General features: G+C 43.1%; 1 protein-coding gene across 2 annotated transcripts in view; it reads right to left on the bottom strand.

The window, feature by feature from the left end:
* Positions 1-22,933, bottom strand: part of HELQ (helicase, POLQ like) — a 449,876-nt gene that overhangs the window by 372,416 nt on the left and 54,527 nt on the right. For both annotated transcript variants that reach the window (XM_069236329.1, XM_069236338.1), the window contains exons 5-7: positions 16,844-16,916; positions 14,781-14,878; positions 3,320-3,418 (exon numbers count right to left, since the gene is read on the bottom strand). In XM_069236329.1, coding sequence (XP_069092430.1) covers positions 3,320-3,418; positions 14,781-14,878; positions 16,844-16,916 — 270 coding nt within the window. The remainder of the gene's footprint in view (positions 1-3,319; positions 3,419-14,780; positions 14,879-16,843; positions 16,917-22,933) is intronic.

Here is a 22,933-nt window from a genome sequence, read left to right as displayed (position 1 = left end):
TGATATCTCTGTGACTGTTGGATATATGGCTGATATCAATAATGCTGGTATCCCCCCAGTAAAGGAATACTGTTCTCTACTCTTACCACCTTGAAAGGATTGAAACCTTCTCTGCTGCAATACTCCCAAAGACCCTGCTATCTACTTTTCTGTTATGATCAATTGTTTTCCAAACAAAAAGCCTCACTGTAGTAGGGCATGTCCAAAATCCTTGACTGCTCTTCGGGTCTGAATGAAGAGACTTTTAGCCAAACCTGCCTTTAAGATTGCTGCTCCAGTCATTTGTCTGAAGCCAGTGAGGGCTACATCCACTACTGTATCTATTATTTTTACAAATGTCTTTACACCTTCCTGGAGGAAAGCCCTGGCTTACTGTTTTTTTATGTTCTGGAACAGATTTTAGGACTTGATTTAGATCCAACTACATTTGACAATCATTCCTACCAATCATGGGCAGGCCATTGGACACCCTTATGGTGATTGCCGCCATGGCGGAGAAATGCTTTCCTAGGTTGTCCAATGCCCTACCCTCTTTATCCAGTGGAGCTGAACCGGGCGTTGTCGGATTTTTTTGTTCTTCACTGCACTACCTGCATGACAACGGAATCAGGCTTAAGGTGGCCAACCAAACAGGCTATAGAATTCTCAGGGGCATTGCTTATTTTTTTTCTTAATAAGTCTTGGTATTACAGTTGCTACTGTAGCAAGGTTCATCATCACCTCAAGTCCCTTGGCCCAATCATAGTCAATGATTGGTATGGATGTCACAGATTTTATTTATTTGCCTCTTCAATATGGTTTAAGAAACATTCTGTTGGTTGCACCAAAACCACAAGATCAAATGGCTTGGCAGCTCTCTCAAACAGTGCCTCGAATCCCTCTATATCATCCAGCAGGGAACTTGCTGGTGGGGTTTGGTGGAGCAGAAATGGGGACTATATATTATTCCCATTACCAGTAAGAGTCATCTGATCTTGCAGTATCTCACCCACTTCTGTCTCATAGTCATTGTCTCGTTGGCCAACATAGTCATCATGAACAGTGACAGTCTCTGGCTGTTGTGGTTACAAAATGTCTTTTCGCTGCACAGTGTGGCCTGTTGTGACAAACTCTGTACCAGTGGCATCCCAGGTTTAACTTGGTTTGAAGGTGCAGCATCTTTTTCGGGAAATCACTTACAATAGTCCTGCAACAATGTGCGCAGATCTTGTACTTGGGTCAGAGGGACTTGCATCACAGTTTCATGTTCTGATTGTTCAGGTATACTTTCCTTATAAGGTCCCAATTCCATGGATTCTTCATATGTTTTCTCTCTCTGCCGTCTGCCCTTAAATGAAAAGTCACCCTAAAAATATTTAGGGTCCCCTTCGTCCTCGGACTCTTGACATTTGGCATGCAATTGTGATGGATCTGTGGCATCACTGAAAGGTCCTCCATCATCCTCTTCCTCCATTGGTTCTATTTTCAAATGGCAGACTGGTGGTAACGGTGTGACTTTGCTAGGCAAAATAAATTCCGGAGTGGGATTGGCTCAGCAATGCCGGTCAATGGGCCCATCGATTAAGTCATCTTTGAGAATACAATCTGCAGCTTGGAAGATCTGATCTTCATTGCAGTAGTTGGAACCAGTGTAGACAGCGGGGCAGATGAAAAATCCATCGAAAGTGTTGATGCCAGCACAGCAGTGTTCTGTGTCGGCCAGGAGATGGACGTCGACAATCCTGCAGTCAGTGAGGATATTGTCACCACGATATTTGCAGTCAATGAAGCCATAGGCACGTAGATGTAGTTGACACAGCCATAGTCAACGACAACGTAGAAGGTCTCAATGACAGTTTAACAAACAACTTGCCTGATTTCTGTCAGGCAGACTTTCTGGCGTCAGCAGAAGCTAAAGCCCTCTCAAAAGTTGTTGATGGCCCAGACACGGTTTCCTTTATCTTTGTCGATCCTTGGGATGCTTACTAAGCCAGCTTTTACATGTCTGACTTTTTTGTACCAAGTTAATAGAGCCTTTTTAGGTGGTTCACACTTGTCCTTAGCGGATCTTTCCCTCTTCATAGTTTTCTTTAGAAGAGGGTCCCTCATTTCCAGAGAGATCACGTGGCCTGTAATATTTGCACATCATGGGTTTGTGGTATGTGTGTAGACAGTACATGCACTCCTTATGAAGTTCTTCAGAGAAAATACTAATTTTCCCACAAGCTCTGAGTGGGCAAAATTAACCCTTTTTAAGCCCTCTGACATGTTCACAGTACCAAACTGGGCTGCAAGAATAGTAATGAGAAAATAAAATTAATGAGGAGATCACAGTTGAGGCAAGTTCTAATTCTTAAGAGAAAAAACTGAACAGAGATCAGAGAGATTCCTTCTCACACGACTTGTGGTAAGAAATCGGAGTTGTGAAGCTACTGGATAGGAGGAATGGAACACAAGCTTCTATTTGGTTGGTTGAGCTTGTCCTGTGGCCAAAACGATGAGGGTGATTACACAAGAATATGGTATACATGGCTACAGATCAGGTCTATGGAAATCTACTACCAATTGTAATTACTGTGGTGCTCCCACCTCAACAACGAAGAAGATTCAAGCATGGGAATCTATGAAACATTCACTACTGGATAATCTGAATAGCACCAACACATCTTCACATACTCACAGATGTGCGTGCGCACACACACACACACACAAAAAAGCAACTATACGGTCAGGGATTTTTGCAATGTTGTTTTCTGTGCCTTTGTGAGAGAAGCTTGATCTACTGTACCTAATCAGTGGTTGAGAGCAATTGTGGTTTGTTGCTGCCTAGTAAAATGTTTTAGGATACTAGATCATAAAGGGTTTAGAGGCCCATGGTGACTACAAGTCATAGTGGATTGTCCCCAGTGTAGAGATGGCTCATGAAAACCTGGTCTCAAAACAAATGGGGGTGGAAATTTAAGGGTGCTTGTGAGGGTCTAGGTGCGCTTAAGTGTGTCCTTGTCCACTGTCTTAGGAATGTGATTAAGCCCTTCCATGTCTGAGAGACAAGCATGCACTTTTGCAGTACCTGTGATGTACAGTAATGAAACTAGGCTAAAAAAAACAATCGTATAAAAGACTCAACAATTTTCTTTGTCATTGCTTGTTCCATTGAGAGCTTGATTATCAGTCTCAAATTAAAACAGTGACAAAGACTTTGAGGAGTTTTACCATCTAGTACTGCATTTTATCTCTCATGTTGCAGTTAGATACAGACATGTTGACAGTGTAAAAAAAAGGGAAGATTCTTTAACCTAATTCCTTTGCCATGTAAGTGTGTATTACTCATAAATATTACCTTATAACTCAGAAGTCGAGAAAATGTCAAGCCATCCTCTGATTTTTTGTCCACTTCATAGATGCCATCTCGCACTTTCACATATTCCTTTAATTCAACCTAAAAGAGACATTCTTCGTGAATCAAATAATCAAAGATGGCGCAAATCACAATTGCATTGTGGGATTTACAAAATTTTGATGTGGAGTACAATATTAAACAGAAATTGCTAGAGCCACCACTCTACTAGAAATTTTAAACTAGATAGACAAAATGGAAAATGAAAACTAGAGAATCCAAGCTAAAAAATAATTTTTCAATGGCCAACAGCCTACGTATGCCTGAAGTTCAGGCTACATCAATGCAGCAGCACTATAGTATGATAAACACAGTGAAAACAATACAAAGAAGTGGAACAGTAGATTTAACACAGATTTACAATTTGAAGCAATAGATCAAACAAGCAAACTAACCGTTAGAATTATGGGCTTTCCCCCTCACTGACTATGGGTGTGACAGGATAAATGTTCAAATAAGAAGACAATTTTCATCGCTCCTTTACCAAGTGCTCTCTGAGAGTCTTCGCAATATCTGGCTCAATCCACCACCTATCACTGAGCTATAAATACACCAAAAACATACAGTGAGGGAGGAGAGTGCATATGCTACACAAATAGGATTATTCTGTCATCAATACACTAACAGCTCCTCTTGCAGTCAAACATGAAAGGACCTTAGAACAAAGAATGCTCCTGGCACACTGGTTATTGAGGAAGGGCAACATTGTAGCTTCAATAACTTTTTTTAAAAAACCTCAGAATTAATTTCTGTGAATAATGCTTCATGCAGGAGTTGTAACTAATTTTGTTGGCTCACATAGTCACTGGTAAAAAATTGGAGCCAACACTCCATCCTTTGCAGAAATTAAGGAATAAGCATGCACATTGAACAGTCTTATCCGACTGACTGGGTTTAATTCTCCCAGATAGGTGGAATAAGTAGCTAGATTAATTTGAAGACCACCTGCATCCAGTGTTTTCAATAAAGGTCCTCTCTCTTGCACCAAAACTGTTAGAAATGGGGTTACTGGTTGGCTAGGGTACGCACCTAAGCCAGGCAGAACCCACCCAGTCTAGTCAGGGCAAGGGAGTTACGTACCCAAGATAGCCCAAGCTCATCCCCTTGGTGGCTTGGCACAAGCAGTCGAGCCTATCCAAGAGGCAATGTGTAAAGCGTTTGCACAACATACACAACACACGTGTCGCAATATCCCCACCACAAAGGAAACAACACAAAGTTATATAAAAATAAACTGTATTGTACACAACATCATTAGACAAAACACAACATGTCAGTAATAAATACCCTGCTACCCAAGCAGTTGTCAGAACATTATAAAGTACTATTACTCTGCGAAAGTCAGCAGTAGTCTCAAAGAACATATAGGTTACTGGTTATTCTGCAACATAAGCAGTACAGTAGTCAGGTAAACATTCCCAAGATCCACATATCAATGCAAAAGCACATATTACCAGAAAGGAATAAGGTCATAGTAAACGTCACTAAAAATGCACTTGCCCTAGTAAACATACCATAAATGTCCATAACAGGAACATCAGAAAATACATGGCAAGTCATCAAAACAGATCATCATAAATGCACATGGCGGAGTAGACACATCACCAGAGATATCTTTCCCATAAATGCACAGGTCAGACTAACCATACTATCATGGATGCATACGGAACATTATGAATGCACACGAGGGGAAACATCCAGCAACAGACATATGTCAGAAGGAGCATAATATCATAATTGCCAAGACTGGATCATAAAGGCACCTGCACTTACGTCATACGCAGGCCAGTAATCTTCGGTTCATGTGCGGTACACAGGAACTCCTATGCTCCTAGTGCTTGAAGGCACCGACTTGCCCTCTGTTGAGGCCTCCGCCCGTCCGGCAATAGGATGCCCCCAACAATCAAGAGGGACGGGTAAATAAACCAATAAAGCAAGCCTGCACCTCTCTGCTGCAAGGTGTGACCTCTCAGGGTCTCTTCCCACAGTGAGAGCCTCACCAGCAGCTGCCCATTTCCTCACGTGCGACTGCTGACTCCAGGGGCCCTTCCGGTGGGTCATGCGCCGGAAGCCCTCCAGGTCCTCCTACGTTTCCACCTGCCTCTTTGATGGGGTGTCCCGGTCCAGGCAGATCTCCTGCCTCGACACGGGAAGCCGGCTTCCTTCTTCTCTGCGGCTTAGCCGCAGTAAACCCAGGCTCCAGAAGGAAAATGTCACTTACCCAGTGTACATCTGTTCGTGGCATTAGTCGCTGCAGATTCACATGCTGTGCATAGTCTGCCGTCTGGTGTTGGGTCGGAGTGTTACAAGTTGTTTTTCTTCGAAGAAGTCTTTTCGAGTCACGAGACCGAGGGACTCCTCCTACTTTGGTTCCATTGCGCATGGGCGTCGACTCCATGTTAGATTGTTTTCCCCGCAGAGGGTGAGGTAGGAGTTGTGTATGTTAGTAATAGTGCCCATGCAATGGAATGAATAAGTATGTACAAAACGAATGTTAAAGTAATATATTTACAAATGTACAAATGTTGAAGATTACTTCCAAACGGCTACAGGCTCCCGGGGAGGCGGGTGGGCGCATGTGAATCTGCAGCGACTAATGCCACGAACAGATGTACACTGGGTAAGTGACATTTTCCGTTCGGTGGCATGTGTAGCTGCAGATACACATGCTGTGCATCGACTAGTAAGCAGTTATCTCCCCAAAAGCGGTGGTTTAGCCTGTAGGAGTGGAAGTAGTTTGAAATAGAGTTCTTAGTACAGCTTGACCTACTGTGGCTTGTTGTGCAGATAACACGTCTACACAGTAGTGTTTAGTAAATGTGTGAGGCGTAGACCATGTTGCTGCCTTACATATTTTGTTCATTGAAATATTTCCTAGAAAGGCCATGGTAGCACCTTTCTTTCTGGTTGAGTGTGCCTTTGGTGTAATAGGCAGCTCTCTTTTTGCTTTAAGATAGCAGGTTTGGATGCACCTAACTATCCATCTGGCTATACCTTGTTTTGATATTGGATTTCCTGTATGAGGTTTTTGAAATGCAATAAATAGTTGTTTTGTTTTCCTAATTAGTTTTGTTCTGTCAATGTAGTACATTAGTGCTCGTTTGATGTCTAATGTATGTAGTGCTCTTTCAGCTATTGAGTCTGGCTGTGGGAAGAACACTGGTAATTCTACTGTTTGATTTAAGTGGAACGGTGAGATAACCTTTGGTAAGAATTTTGGGTTGGTTCTTAGAACTACCTTATTCTTGTGTATTTGAATAAATGGTTCTTGTATAGTAAACGCCTGAATTTCACTTACTCTTCTTAGAGATGTAATGGCAACGAGAAATGCAACTTTCCACGTTAAGTATTGCATTTCGCAAGAATGCATGGGTTCGAAAGGTGGGCCCATGAGTCTTGTTAAGACAATATTGAGGTTCCATGAAGGAACAGGTGGTGTCCTTGGTGGTATAATTCTCTTTAGTCCTTCCATAAACGCTTTTATGACAGGTATTTTAAATAGGGAAGTTGAATGAGTAATTTGCAGGTATGCAGATATTGCTGCAAGATGTATCTTTATGGAAGAGAAAGCTAGATTTGACTTTTGCAAATGTAGTAAATACCCTACTACATCTTTTGGAGATGCATTCAATGGTTGAACTTGATTATTATGGCAGTACCAAACAAATCTTTTCCATTTACTTGCATAGCAGTGTCTAGTGGGTGGTCTTCTAGCCTGTTTTATGACCTCCATACATTCTTGTGTGAGGTTTAAGTGTCCAAATTCTAGGATTTCAGGAGCCAAATTGCTAGATTCAGCGATGCTGGGTTTGGATGCCTGATTTGTTGCTTGTGTTGTGTTAACAGATCTGGCCTGTTGGGTAGTTTGACATGAGGTACTACTGACAGGTCTAGTAGTGTTGTATACCAAGGTTGTCTTGCCCATGTTGGTGCTATTAGAATGAGTTTGAGTTTGTTTTGACTCAATCTGTTTACTAGATATGGAAGGAGAGGGAGAGGGGGAAAAGCGTATGCAAATATCCCTGACCAATTCATCCATAGAGCATTGCCTTGAGATTGCCGGTGTGGGTACCTGGATGCGAAGTTTTGGCATTTTGCGTTTTCTTTTGGTAAAAATAGATCTATTTGAGGTGTTCCCCAAATTCGGAAGTAAGTGTTCAGGATTTGGGGGTGAATCTCCCATTCGTGGACCTGTTGGTGATCCCGAGAGAGACTGTCTGCTAGCTGGTTCTGGATCCCTGGAATAAACTGTGCTATTAGGCGAATGTGGTTGTGAATTGCCCAATGCCATAATTTTTGTGTTAGTAGACACAACTGTGTTGAGTGTCCCCCCCCCGTTTGTTTGAATAATACATTGTTGTCATGTTGTCTGCTTTGACAAGAATGTATTTGTGAGTTATTATGGGTTGGAATGCTTTCAACGCTAGAAATACTGCTAACAATTCGAGGTGATTTATATGAAACTTTCTTTGATGTACGTCCCATTGTCCTTGTATGCTTCGTTGATTGAGGTGTGCCCCCCACCCTGTCATGGAAGCGTCTGTTATCACGTATTGTGGCACTGGGTCTTGGAAAGGCCGCCCTTTGTTTAAATTTGTACTGTTCCACCATAGAAGCGAGATATATGTTTGGCGGTCTATCAACACCAGATCTAAAAGTTGACCCTGTGCGTGTGACCATTGTGATGCTAGGCACTGTTGTAAGGGCCTCATGTGCAATCTTGCGTTTGGGACAATGGCTATGCATGAGGACATCATGCCTAGGAGTTTTAATACCATCTTTGCATGTACTTTTTGTGTTGGATACATAGCTTGTATCACCTTGTGAAAATTGTGAACCCTTTGTGGACTTGGAGTGGCTATCCCCTTTGTTGTGTTGATTGTCGCTCCTAAGTATTGCTGTGTTTGACACGGCAGAATGTGTGACTTTGCATAGTTGATGGAGAAACCCAGTTTGCAAAGGGTTTGTATAACATAATCTGTGTGGTGTGAACACTTTGTTAGCGAGTTGGTTTTTATTAACCAATCGTCTAGGTACGGGAACACGTGTATTTGCTGCCTTCTGATATGTGCAGCTACTACTGCTAGACATTTCGTAAAGACTCTTGGCGCGGTCGTTATTCCCAATGGCAACACCTTGAATTGGTAGTGTATTCCTTTGAATACGAACCGTAGGTATTTCCTGTGCGAGGGATGTATCGGTATATGGAAATACGCGTCTTTTAGATCTAAGGTTGTCATGTAGTCCTGCTGTTTCAGTAGTGGTATTACGTCTTGTAACGTGACCATGTGAAAGTGTTCTGATTTGATGAAGGTGTTTAATGTTCTGAGATCTAATATTGGTCTCAGAGTTTTGTCCTTTTTTGGTATTAGAAAGTACAGTGAGTAAACTCCTGTGTTCTTTTGTGGACCTGGTACTAATTCTATTGCGTCTTTTTGCAGTAATGCTTGAACTTCTAGTTGTAGAAGGTCTAAATGCTGTTTTGACATATTTTGTGTTTTTGGTGGGACGTTTGGAGGGAGTTGGAGAAATTCTATGCAATAACCATGTTGGATAATTGCTAAGACCCAAGTGTCTGTTGTTATCTCCTCTCAAGATTTGTAGAACTGGCTTAGTCTTCCCCCCACTGGTGTTGTGTGAAGGGGTTGAGTGACTTGTGAGTCACTGCTTGTTTTGAGGGGTTTTGGGCCCTTGAAATTTTCCCCTGTTTCTTGGGAATTGGCCCCCTCTGTATTGGCCCCGAAAGCCTCCCCTTTGATACTGTCCCTGGTAGGTAGACGGTGTTGTTTGTGAGGTGCTGGCTTGTGTGGCTTGACCTCGAAACCCTCCTCTGAAAGTAGTTTTGCGAAATGTGCCAAATGTGCCTCTGCCCTGCGGGGAATAGAGTGCGCCCATGACTTTAGCTGTGTCAGTGTCTTTCTTTAATTTTTCAATTGCAGTGTCCACTTCTGGTCCAAACAATTGTTGTTCATTGAACGGCATATTGAGCACTGCCTGTTGTATCTCAGGTTTGAAGCCGGATGTGCGCAGCCATGCGTGCCTCCTTATCGTTACAGCAGTATTTATAGTTCTTGCAGCTGTATCTGCTGCATCCATAGAAGAACGGATTTGGTTGTTGGATATGTTTTGTCCCTCTTCAACCACTTGTTTTGCCCGTTTTTGGAATTCTTTGGGGAGGTGCTCGATGAGATGCTGCATCTCGTCCCAATAGGCTCTGTCATATCGCGCTAGGAGTGCCTGCGAGTTGGCGATGCGCCACTGATATGCAGCTTGTACTGCAACCCTTTTCCCAGCTGCATCAAACTTTCGGCTCTCCTTGTCTGGAGGTGGTGCTTCGCCTGATGTGTGCGAGTTGGCTCTTTTACGAGCTGCTCCTACGACAACTGAATCTGGTGTCAGTTGTGATGTAATAAAAGCAGGGTCTGTGGGTGGTGCCTTGTATTTCTTCTCCACCCTTGGGGTTATTGCTCTGCTTTTAACTGGCTCCTTAAAGATTTGTTTAGCGTGCCTTAGCATTCCCGGGAGCATAGGAAGGCTTTGATAATTGCTATGGGTGGAGGACAGGGTGTTAAAAAGGAAGTCATCCTCGATAGGCTCTGAATGTAGCGATACGTTATGAAACTCTGCTGCCCTAGCTACCACCTGAGCATATGCTGTACTGTCCTCAGGTGGTGAGGGCTTAGTGGGGTACGACTCCGGACTTTTGTCCGATACTTGGGCGTCATAGAGATCCCATGCGTCCTGGTCATCTTGGCTAATGGTGGTATGAGCTGGTGATTGTGACGGAGTCTGTGCCGGTGATATATGAGTTGCCGGTGGTGGAGTTACCTTCTTTACCACTTTTGCTTGTGGTGTTTTTTCTTGTTGTTGGAAATCTAGTTTCCTTTTTCTTCTGATTGGGGGAAGGGTGCTGATCTTCCCTGTACCACTTTGTATAAAGATCCGCTTTTGCGGGTGATCTACAGCTGTTGTTTGTAATTCCTCCTCAAATCTGTGTTTTTGAAGTTGGGAGGACAGTGATTGTTCCTCTGGGTAGGAACTGGCTTTCGGTTCGGTTGCTGGGCGTTTTGGCACCGAAACCGTGTCTTTTGTTGTTTTCGACTCCGAAGAGATTTTTCTCTTTTTCGGTGTCGTACCTTCTTGGCGTCGACCATCTTCGGTGCCGCTATCTCTGTGCCGAGCAGCTTCAGTGCCGCTGTCTCGGTGTCGACCCTTTTCTGCAGCACTTTCTCGGTCCCGAAATTGCTGCGTGCCTGTGTCTCGACCTGAGTCGGACGACCTCGGCACCAGTTCGCCGTTTATCGGTGCCGATGGACGGTCACCTAATTTATGGGTTGAGCCATGGCCTGTTGGCAGTGGCGTTCCCTGGGCTTTGTCAGTTTTTCCGTGTGATGTTTGTTTCGATGTCTTACTCACGGTTTGTTCGACGTCGAATTCTTCAGAGTCCGATTCACGGATGGAGAAAGTTTCTTCTTCTTCTCCCTCTTCCTCAAACCGTTGTTGTCCTGTCGGCGTGGACGCCATCTGTAACCTTCTGGCTCTTCGGTCTCGGAGCGTTTTTCTCGACCGAAACGCTCGACAGGCCTCACATGTCTCTTCTTTGTGCTCGAGTGACAAGCACAAGTTACAGACCAGATGTTGGTCTGTATAAGATATTTACTGTGGCATTTAGGACAGAATCGGAACGGGGTCCGTTCCATCAGTCTCGATGTTGCACGCGGTCGGGCCGGCCAGGCCCCGACGGGGGATCGAAATTACCCCGAAGGGCTACCGGAGCTCTTCAAGATTCGGTGTCGACTCTAATCTAACCCGATACCGAACGAAACAATACCGACGAATTTTCCGTTGATTCTGACTAACTGTCCGACCCGAAACACGGAGCGAAAAGGAACACGTCTGAACCCGATGGCGGAAAAAAAACAATCTAACATGGAGTCGACGCCCATGCGCAATGGAACCAAAGTAGGAGGAGTCCCTCGGTCTCGTGACTCGAAAAGACTTCTTCGAAGAAAAACAACTTGTAACACTCCGACCCAACACCAGACGGCGGACTATGCACAGCATGTGTATCTGCAGCTACACATGCCACCGAACATGGATGCCTGCTTGCGCCCCACGGTCGCATCTTGAAGGGCTCCCATGCCCCGGGAGTATCAAAAAGGAGTGTGCGGACTCCTGACTCTCCTTTCTCGTGCCCCGTGGTACCAAGAACAGCACGTTCTGAAACGCTTCGATAATGCAGCCTGCCCAGGTCGCGGTGGTGATTATTTCCCGCAGCAGGAACAAGGAAAGCGCACTCCTGGTGCTTTAGTAAATAAAATCAAGGTGCTCTCAAGGCGGTAGGTAAATAAAGAAAAGCGCTCACCAGGCGCTTAGATCCAACACAGGGACTTTAAACACAGAGCTGTCCTTGTGCTAGATAGCCAATGATTGCATAGTGCAGGGGCTACAGTATCCAGCCTCTGGGGACACAAGTGAAGCACAGGGCGGCAGGGCCCAACAACAGGCCAGCACAAGGGGGACAATGTCAGTGGCAGTTCCTCTTAGTGACCCAGCAGGCTACAGGTTGGCACAGCAGCAGCAGTCCAAGGCGCTGCCTGGGGAGTGCCTCAGCACCATTCTGTGTCCATTTCTTCAAGATGTTTCTTGTGTGTCTTGTGGGGAAAATCCTGTATTTATACTCAGTTTTGTATAACACTTTCAAAAGAGGGGAATGGGAGGTTCCAACAAGCTACAACTGGTTCCAAGGGTGTACCCTCTCCTCCAGCACAGGCTCCAGATATCAGTTGGGAGTAAACAAGCCCTTTGTGTAATGCCAGGGCACAGCCTTTACAAATGCACGTGTACCCCGGCTACCCTTCTCTCAGCCCAGGAACACCATTCAATATGCAGATGCACCTTGATGATACCTCCACCCTCCCTGTGTACAGGCTGTCAGGAAAAGTATGCACAAAGCCCAGCTATCACTCTGCCCACACGTGGATTGAAGTCGAGCTGCAAAACACCAGAGTCATAAGCACAGAGAAATGCTCACTTTCTAGAAGTGGCATTATTATAATGGCATTTCTCACTACCATTACAACCATACCAAACATGCCTGCGCTACCCCTCATAAATCAGACAATACCCCCTACACCTAAGGCAAGGCATTTCCAATGCGTTCCTATTAGTAAGGCAGCACTCACAGCAGTGAGAAACAAAATAGGCTGTTTGTCACTACCAGGACAGGCCACGCGACCAGGCACATGCCCTGCCTTCTACATACATAGCTGTCTGCCCATAGGGATAGCTAAGGCCTACCTTAGGGGGGGACTTCCATGAAGTAAAAGGGGAGTTCTGGGCTTGGCAAGTACATTTAGAAGCCAGTTCACTGTGGCAGTAAAATGCGCACACGGGCCCTGCACTAGCAGGCCTGAGATAGGTTTGAAAGGCTACTTCTCTGGGTGGTGCAAGCAGCGCTGCAGGCCCACTAGTAGCATTTAATTTACAGGCCTTGGGTATAGAGTTACCACTGTCCAAGGGACTTGTACAGGTAAATTAAATGTGCCACTTAGGTGTAAGCCAATCATACCAACTTTAGAAAGGAGAGCACCTGCACTTTAGCACTGATCAGCAGTGATAAAGTGCTCAGAGACTTAGAGCTAACAGCAAGAGGTAAACAAAAAAATAGGAGGGAGGCAAAACGTTTTGGAATGACCTTGCAAAAAAAGGCCAGGTCGAACAAAAACCATATGCTAAATTGCCCAAGACAACTAATTAATTTTGCAAGGAACACTATTCAATACCACCTAAATTATGAAGTGGTCAATTTCAACACATGTAGAATTCCAAATAGCACATTCAATGTGAGGGGTTATTTTCTGGAATTGTGGAAAGGATATACTCAAAGGGTTACCGTCATTCCCCCAAATAAATCTGTCACTAAACAGTGTTCCAGATTCCAAATTCAGTTTCACCATCCCAGGTACACCTAGAATTAGGATTAAAAAACTACAAATTTCAGGGCAAAAATGCATATTTAAAACTCTGTTGGAGACTGCGAGCAGCTGAGACAGGAACTATAAGCAGTCTATTCTGGAGTGAAATCGAGGAGCAACAGCGCAGCAATGCTAAAGGCTCATGGGGAAACCATCTAAATAACTCTATAAAGGAACTGGGCTTGCAAAATATCTGGGGCATGAGCTTGAGCAAAGCAGAGTTTTACCGGATGACAAACGCTGCAGACCGGTTACAGTCGCTTACAGCAGACAAAAAACACTTGCCAAAAGATGACATGCCTGGACCATATTATCATCATACGAAACACTTCGAGCACAGGAATATCTATCAGTGTTTTTCACGCAATCGCTGAATCAATTTATGCTCCTGCGCTTTGGTATGATTGAAACTAAAGATATAGCCCCTTCTTGGAAGCAGCAGGTTAGGACTCAATGTGGTTGCTTCTGTGGGTATAAACAAGAGTCACTTGTTCATGTTTTTGTGCATGCCCGGCGTTGGCTGAACAAAGAAAAGCATACTTGAAATACATTCTTATGGCCCTGGGCACACGCTCATGTAGGTCAGCCGTTGTTAGTTGGTTAAGTAGCTCCTCAATTCCTTTGGTCTGCAGGGGGACAAAGTTTATGGTACAGACTTTTTAAAAAAACTGTCGAAAATTACAGAGAAGGTAGCGCAAAGCTAGGATGGATTGGGATGTCGCTGTTACAAATGCATAGGGTCTATGTTGATGGGTAGACATTCGGTATATCATAGGAAACTGGGGGGGTGGTGAAATGTCAAAGTCTAGTAGTGGGGTTAACGGCAACTAATTGGTGTATTTATGTATTTTAGATTGAGGTACCAGGAAATTACGCTCCCAACCATTCTGACATTGTTGGCACTTTAGGATTAGCTAATTAGGTTGTGCTGTCATGGTACATACATGGTTACAAGCGAGGTTTTGGCTTTAAGACCCCACTCTTGGACTATTCTTAAGAAAAGTTTTTAGTGTTATGACTACCAGGCGGGGTCAATTCACCAGAATAATGTTCAATCAATAGGCACATTAATTTACACTACCGGAGACTGTTTTTACTGCTTTTTTAAATGTTTTAAATCACTAACTGGATGGCATGCGAGTGTTTATTAGCTCAACATTGTGATGAGTTTTAAAATTGGCATTGGTTTTAATTAACTATGCTAATAAAAATTTACTTACTTACCGTCACCAAATGCAGTGGAAATTGCCAACAAATTTCTGGAACAGAGTCGTACCGGGGTGACAAATTCAGGGTTTTACAAACACACACAGCAATTTTCCACAGTTTTGACAAACAAATGTAAAAATATACATTTTACATTGAATTACTGTACTATATAAGTAAAATTCCTCATCTAAAAACAGTTAAAGAGGACACAGACGTACAGGTCGAAAATTATTTGTGTAATACTCAGCTTGCATGAACTTCTGCAGATCTCCAACATTGTTTAGCGTTGCACTCATCCCAATTATTTGTGTTGTTTCTGCAAAAAAATTGATAGGGTATGGAAAATTGTAGTAAAACTTACAATGTAAACAAAAAATTCTAAAGGTTAAAAATAATTTCCACTTCACACAGTATATCAAGCATTACCAGCATTCACTTTAAAATGAGCTATGAAGACATATCTGACCTTAGTTTATCTTCACCAACTCCTATCAACAGATAAATCTAACCGCATGCTCCAATATTAAGTAGCCTTGTGCGATAAAGAAAGAGCAGCCTTTGATTCAGTTATGTTTGGAACCCCTGTAAGCAGCAAACTGTTGAATTATACAATTGATGTATAAGTATATCAGTTTATCACATCACAAGGGAAGCAACGTGACCTACTGCTACTTCTAAAACTGCCCAATTTCAATTATGTTTGAGGGTATTCAGGTATGTACACACCTCCATTTAGTTCCCACCAGAGCATCTCAAACAGATTCAGGTCTGGACTTATTCCAGATTCTTAGCTTTTTCACCTTTATATGTACTGCTGTATTTTGGATTATTGTGCTTTGTAAGATCCACCACTTTTGGCTTAGCTTTAGCTGTTTGACAGCCGATCTCACATGATTCCTTAGAATGTCCAGATATAAAGATGTATGCACCTTGATTTCTAAGATTATGAGTTGTGCAGGCCCTACAACTGTAAAGCAGACTCAAATCTTTATTTACCAAGTTAAGCCCTTTGCAGCACCCACGGACCTTATTTGTCATAATTGGTGGTTGATAGCCAGGGTTTTGACCCCACAGGAGTTTCAGTGCTCTGCAACAATCCTTCCAGAGCCAACTCCCACAAGAATAATGGCATCAGCACCCTCACAGTATGCAGTCTTATAAACGTAGTGGCAACACACAAAGAGATGGTGGATGGAGTGCTGAAACTGGGGTGACGTAGCAAGCAAAAGCACAATGGATTAAACCCAGATCTGTGACTGGCGGTGAGTGTTTCAGAAGTTTCAACACTCCGTCCATCATTATATTTTGTGGTAATGCTATGTGTGCCCTAAGGGTATGCCAGAGGTGAGTCCCTTGCCCAATGCAGCACTTGGATTCGAGCTAGCCTGATTGATGAGGGGTGATACCCCGAAACCGGTTCCAGGATGCTTGGTTCCGGTCCAGGGAGTAAACTGGCTTGGCGTTTCGGGATGGACGTTTCCCATGTGGAGCAGAGTGAAGACTGATTATCATATGGCTGAGTCCAAACTGGGGTGATCTGGCGAGCAAAATAACAATGGATTAAACCCAGATGTGTGACTGAGGGTGAGTGTTTCTAAAGTATCAACACTTTGTCCATCATTTTATTCTGTGGTGTTTTTGTCACGAAGACGACCTTTTAGGAAGGATCAGTTTTTCCATGAATGCAGAAGCTATAACAGATACTGCACAGATTCTCAGGGCAGTAACACTGCCTCTAGGAACCGCTTTGGAACTGTACTATCTTTCAAGCTTTGCTATTTCAGTTGCTTCTCCTTGTTGCAGAAGTATCCAACTCATCTTGTACAGCGACACTTCCTGTTTCTCCTGCTTCTCTTCAGCCTTTTGCCTTATGGTCCCTCACTCTACTTCTCTTTCACCTTCAAGGAACTTACGGCTACATTTTCACCTCAAGCTTTATGGTTTTTTTATTTCTGTAAAATAAAAAACTAATAGTTTCTATCATCGCCCCTCACAAGCTATTACTGATGTTCTATTCTGTTATCATATCTGTTTTTGTGATCATGACAAAGTGACATTTGTGAGTAGTATTTGTCACAAGAGATTAATTAATTTGTCCTTAGGACTAAGCGAGGTTTAGAAGTCTTAATATGCAAATCACTAGGATGTTAAGAGGGTGTACTTTCTTTTTCCACATCACTGGATGCATGCAAAGAAGCAATCATAATAGAACAATCACATTTTTGTTAAAAATTAGGAAATAAATAAATAAATAAATAAATAAGAGTGACTCGTCACTTACTACTCATGTAGAGAATTTTAGCTAGTGTCATTTCCAGAATCGCCCCACGAGAACCTTCACCAAGCATATGGAGCTGAAAAAATAATGTAAGAAAAGACAGAAAGCATACATTCTAGTCAAATTCTACAGCACAAAAACAAATTACAGAGAACAGGGATGAATGACTAACAAACTGATTACAGCAAAATTAAATGTTAGTTTTATGAAACACTCTTACCAGTCTGATCATGTGTCAGTCAGATCACTGGTGTAATGTTCAACACTATAAAACTAAATCAGACAAAAAGACACTGCTTTGCCCAGCAGAAGGCCTTGGGTTTTATGATGATTTTGGATACCCTTCTACCACCAATAACTTGCACTCCAAGAAACACGTTCACTTGACAATCACAGATTCTAAATGGATAGACCTTATTACTCTTGGCTACATCAGGAAGTCATTAAGATCTACTTGACATAGTAATCAGGTGAGGCCATAAAAACTATGTTAAGATATACATCCATTGTACAGTCATGTACAAATCAGTTTTACATTCAGCTCCTGCATTTCTAAAAATATTGATTTCGAACTTTTAAAGGATTAATTGAAAAATATTACAGTAAAAACCCACAGTATAAGCTAAAGAATACACACAAACAGCTCACAGTGGATGCTCAGTTGCAGCTTCCTAGCCACACAGCCCGGTCTTCTCCAAGGCTTTACTGCTAATGGCAGAGAAGCCATTGTGATGCAATTGGGGGCCTTCTGGAAGTGGTTACAGATTCAAACAAAACCTAATGCCCAAACAAGATGAGAGCCCGCTCATGGAATCTTCGAATGCTGGTATGGTGGAAGTCTGTTCGGGAACAAGAGATGGGCTTCACCATGAGCAGAAACCGCTGATTGCAGATTAGTCAATTGGGAGTGAAGCACCTTCAGAAGCTATTTGGTTTGTTGGGGAGTATGGAAAGGTATCCACAGCAGAGGAACTGCCCCTCAAGTACAGGGTCATACTAATTTATCAGTCCTATCTCTGGGCAGGGCCTTCACCAGGCAGCTATCGCTGGGCTCTCCTCTGGGTAGTCGTCTGTGCTGCACACCTCAGGAGCTTCTTTCTCAATAGAAAAGTAGGCTCCTCCTCCAAGAGAGGTCATCAGCGCTCCCACAAAAATCCCTAAGCCCCAAGATGGTGTTATCATCTAGCTGTGAAGCTGGCCGTCAAAGACACCATCGCTGGATCACAGAAGTTTCTCTGACAAAGTACTGGGTAGCAGTTAGACAGCAGTCACTGCAATTCTTAAACACTCACTTAGGTTTTAGTCCCCTTCTTATACCATAGATGTAGCCTGTCATGACTACTTACCCTCGTCTTCGTAATGCTGGCAGTCATAGTAGGGGCTACCAGGCTGTGAATCCCGGTTAAAAACTTGTGAGCTCACCTAGACCTCTCTACTCTAAACATTTTGGCTCTACAGCCACATAAGTACCAAAAATGAAGCTTGTGAATTCCACTGGCCATCTCAGACACAGGACAGAGGAAATTCCGCAAGAACTTGCAGCTAAAAGAGAACTACCCTGGATCCCTACAACCTACAGATTTCTCCTGGAAGCTGCAAGATGGGTTTACTATATCTACTGACCTTGAAACTGGAGATGAATGTTTGGAGAAACCCTTGGATTGAGTAGTGTGTGAGCACAGGTGTGTAACTACTGGTAATGTCTGAATGCAAACCTTAGGAAAGCAAGAGTGGCAAGGCTGTTTCTGGGAGGGAGAGAGAAGTTGCTGTTTGGTGACAGTGACAATATTCTGAGAACTTGCACTCTGATTGCAGTACATATGCTCTTCGGTATCAGAAAGTTGCCTGGATATATATTTTTTTTTAACACTTTGCAGCTCCACATTTTAATACTGTGTCACACTTAATTTCAATGTGTGCGTTCATGCCTATGTAGAACAGAGAGGATTTGGCAAAGTGAATGAGCAGATATATTTTGAGTGAACTCAACAAAAGGAAATACATTGCTTCAAGTATGATTGTCTTCTCGTAAATCTGAAGAAGATCATCTTGGGAGTGCTTTCTTGAACACCAAGCGACGGAAGACTTGAGATAGCATCAGTTTGTGAAAGCCTGAATCTCCAAAGAGACTAGTAAACTACAAAGTACAACAAAGTAAGCACACTGTGGGTAATCAGCAGCAAGATGTTTAATGTTAATAAATGCTTGCAGTAACTTACTGAGTAACCTTGTCTTTCTAGAAAATACAGATCTTCCTCCCTAATTCCCCACGTGCCGCACTGGATGATAAGATGAGTTATGAGTTGAGTTATAATTCGGAGTTGCAAAACAGATTCTGCTGAAAGTTAAGAACCACAAAAAAGAGTAGACCGAACTCTCTTCAATTCCATTTTCTTGTTATTGAACGCATGACCATCCAAACATCAGTGGAGTGTACGAACAGCACTGACTAAATTAGTGCTCTTGCCACATTACTTGGAAATATTGTTGGATGTATTTGTTGGGTCCTCATCCACAGGTACCCCCTGTGGCCTACTTCATCATTGGAACCACACCCAACTCACCTTGTGTGTGTGGGTGGGCTCAACGTGTTTTTAAGCAGAGCACTTCGGAAAGGCAAGGGATTTGTGTGGGTAAAGATAAAAATGCCTCATAGATCTTACAGTTATTATTTGATGAGCGAGGTTTTGGGCAAGATTAAAAAAAGTGGGGTGTCATAAGGATAGAATGGTCCCGGATATCAAAAAGGTTGACATTTTCAGCTGTGTCACTGCTCCAAAGGGTTAAACTGCTTTCTTCAGGATCAAAATAATAACTTAAACCCCTGTGTAGTGTGTTTGAGATTATCAATCTACACTAATGCTCACTTAATAGATAGATAGATAGATAGATAGATAGATAGATAGATAGATAGATAGATAGATAGATAGATAGATAGATAGATATAGGAGGCATGCACACAATATACAGACCTTAATAGGGCATTCTTCTCAAAGATTACTGAAAATAGGAGAATATATATCATAATCAAGTGAACTTGGGACACACTATGTTCTCTACCTAAGACACAGTAACCTTAATAAAGTGTGTAGAAAACAGGCAATCACTTGTGAGTCTCTCCTCAAAACATCAACTGTTATCCCTAAAAGTAACAATTATATACATTTATATACACCTAAAAGGCACAATAGACATGAATTAACTTTAAAGCATGTAGGTAGACTATTACTACTATCACTTTGTATGTGCATGTTTTTGCCAAAATATGGGCATAGGTCAACTCTGCACTTCTAGAGGAACCACTTTCTCCTGTAGATCCACACCTTTATGTCTGGCTACTAATAAAGGCTTCAGATTTGTAATGAAGGAGCCCTCCAATAAAAATTGCCTGTCTGCCAGGTTACCTCCACCTTTCATTTCTTCACAGTGAAAATTCAAAATGGACTCAACTGTGCCCACAGTAAGCCATGACTCTCACACTTCTATGATCCTGCCATACTTAACTGGTTGCAGCCAAGGACCAAGTTGTAGAAGAGTGACAGTCACTCTTCTGCAACTTGGTCCTTGACAGATGGCGTGAAAAGTACAGTGGGAAGATCTCTCTGTACAGATCACAGGTAAAAAGGTCTGTTCTGTTAAACCCCTTGCTGTACCACTGGTAGTGCCTTGCATAATATTGCCTAAAAGTGAGATTGCAGTAATCACACATGTCCAAAGAAAGGGTAATTTGGTCTGTTTTACCACACAGCCCGACTTTGGGTCACAAACTGTTTAACAGATGCTATTGGTGTACAGACGTTGGTCATATATGTGGAGGCAAATAAAAAAGGTCAAAAAACATTAAAGAACCACTCTTTTAGCAACACGGGGGACACACTCTCAAAACCATGGTATATTTTGTTTCCAACACTTGGCATAACATGTTAAATTGGAGATCCAGTTGTCAACTAAATAACTAAATTTTCAAACACTTAAAATGTGTTGTTTTTATGATGCTAAAGAAAAATAGAGCTATGTCACATTTCCAATGCTTTAAAGAACGAAAATCTTTCAACCAGGGTTTTCATGTAAAGTATGTTTTAATGTTACCTTAATCTTAGTCTCTCTTCCCATAAAACAGTTCCTAAATAATTTGCAAAACAACTAAATATGTTTTCCCAAAATAAAATTGTAAAGCACTCAACAAAAACAGGTTTGGGTTTCCCTGTCATTTTTCATGCACACATGAAGTCAAAGTTAGCAATTCCCACCTCTTACAATTTAAGTGCATCTGTGTTGATTCCAGCAAAGTGTTAGAATACATTAGAAGTGGAAAATGTCTTTGTATTCTAAAGGCCCTGCTAATTAAATCCCATCTTTTGCCCATCTCAATTTCCATTTTGCAAATCAAATTTTAGAAGAACATGATGTGATTGGTATTCCATCCGTCTTCTTCCAGTTGATTTTCCACCCAAATTACCAAAGTTTCATGAAAGCAAACAATGTATCTCAAGCTTGAAATAATTAATAGATCATCGGCACACCACAGATACTCTATAAGAAATACGTTTGATAATTGGATCTTGTCAAATGGTCATGACAAAAGGTTTTATTACAATAATAAATAACAATGATGAAACAAGCCCTACCTGCATAGTTCCTCGCAATGCCATATGTTCTTCAGCTTTGTTACTATTCATATATACTACCAACATTGCATTATTATACAGTGTTTTGAATAACTTTTACAAACTCTTTCCCAAAACCAATCAACTGCTTTCTCTGCATCTACTCATACAAGTAGAAAATTGTTTCTCTGGACTCGCGCTACTCATCTGTGAGTGTCTCAAGGTGCGGGTGGGGGAAATGGAAGTCAGGGGGGGGCAGGGAGGGTCACTGATCGAACAACCATGTTTTGAGGTTCTTTCTGAAGACCAGGAGGTCTTTGGTTTTGCGAAGGTCGGTGGGGAGGGAGTCCCAGGTTTTGGGGGCGGGGTAGGAGAAAGACCTGCCTTCTGTGGTGGTGCGTTGGATGCGGGGGACTGTGTCTAGGGCGAGATCGGCTAATCGGAGGTTGCGTGTGGAAGTTAACTCTTTCGTTGAGGTAGGTTGGGCCGGTGTTGTGGAGGGATTTGTGTGCGTGGACGAGGATCTTGAACGTGATTCTCTTGTCCATGGGGAGCCAGTGAAGGGATTTGAGGTGTGGTGAGATTCGTTCGTGGCGGGGGAGGCCAAGGACGAGGTGTGCGGCTGTGTTCTGGATTCTCTGGAGTTTGCGTTTGAGTTTGAGTGTGGTGCCGGCGTAGAGGGCATTACCGTAGTCCAGTCTGCTGCTGATGAGTGCGTGGGTGACTCTTTTTCTGGTTTCTGGGGGAATCAATTTGAAGGATTTTTTTTTTAGAGTGCAGAGTGTGTGGAAGCAGGAGGAGGTTAGAGCATTGATTTGCTCTGTCATGGAGAGGGAGGGGTCAAGGATGATGCCGAGGTTGCGTGCGTGGTTTGCGGGGTGGGTGCGGGCCTAGGGTGGTGGGCCACCAGGAGTCGTCCCATGTGGTTTTGTTGGGGCCGAAGAGGATGATCTTGGTTTTGTTTGAGTTGAGCTTGAGGTGGTTAGTGGTCATCCAGTTGGCGGTGTTGAGGAGAGCGGCGTGTAGGTTGGTTTTGGCGGTGGTGGGGTTGCGGGTGAGGGAGAGGATGAGTTGGGTGTCATCTGCATAGGAGAGGATAGTGATTACGTGTGCTCGGAGGATGTTGGCTAGGGGGATCATGTAGATGTTGAAGAGTGTGGGGCTGAGAGAGGACCCTTGGGGGACTCCGCAGGTGATCTTGGTAGTGTTGGAGTGGAAGGCGAACTCTCTGGGTCCGGTCGGTGAGGAAGGAGCTGAGCCACTCAGATGAAGCATTTACCTAGAAGGAAAGGCTGGATAAATGCAGGAAGTTCAGACTATATTTACTGGTTTACACTAGCTTGTTCCATGTGCTTGGCCTTTCCTGTTCTTCCTCCCATCTCTTGTATGTGATACCTACCTAGTGAGCTCTATATTGGGCATCAAGATTCATATCCGCAGGCACAATAGTGAAATACTAAGCTGCTCGCATTTACAACTAGGGGCA

The sequence above is a fragment of the Pleurodeles waltl genome, chromosome 1_2 (assembly GCF_031143425.1).
Source record: "Pleurodeles waltl isolate 20211129_DDA chromosome 1_2, aPleWal1.hap1.20221129, whole genome shotgun sequence".
Taxonomy (NCBI): Eukaryota; Metazoa; Chordata; class Amphibia; order Caudata; family Salamandridae; genus Pleurodeles; species Pleurodeles waltl.
This window is presented reverse-complemented; position numbering and strand designations above follow the sequence as displayed.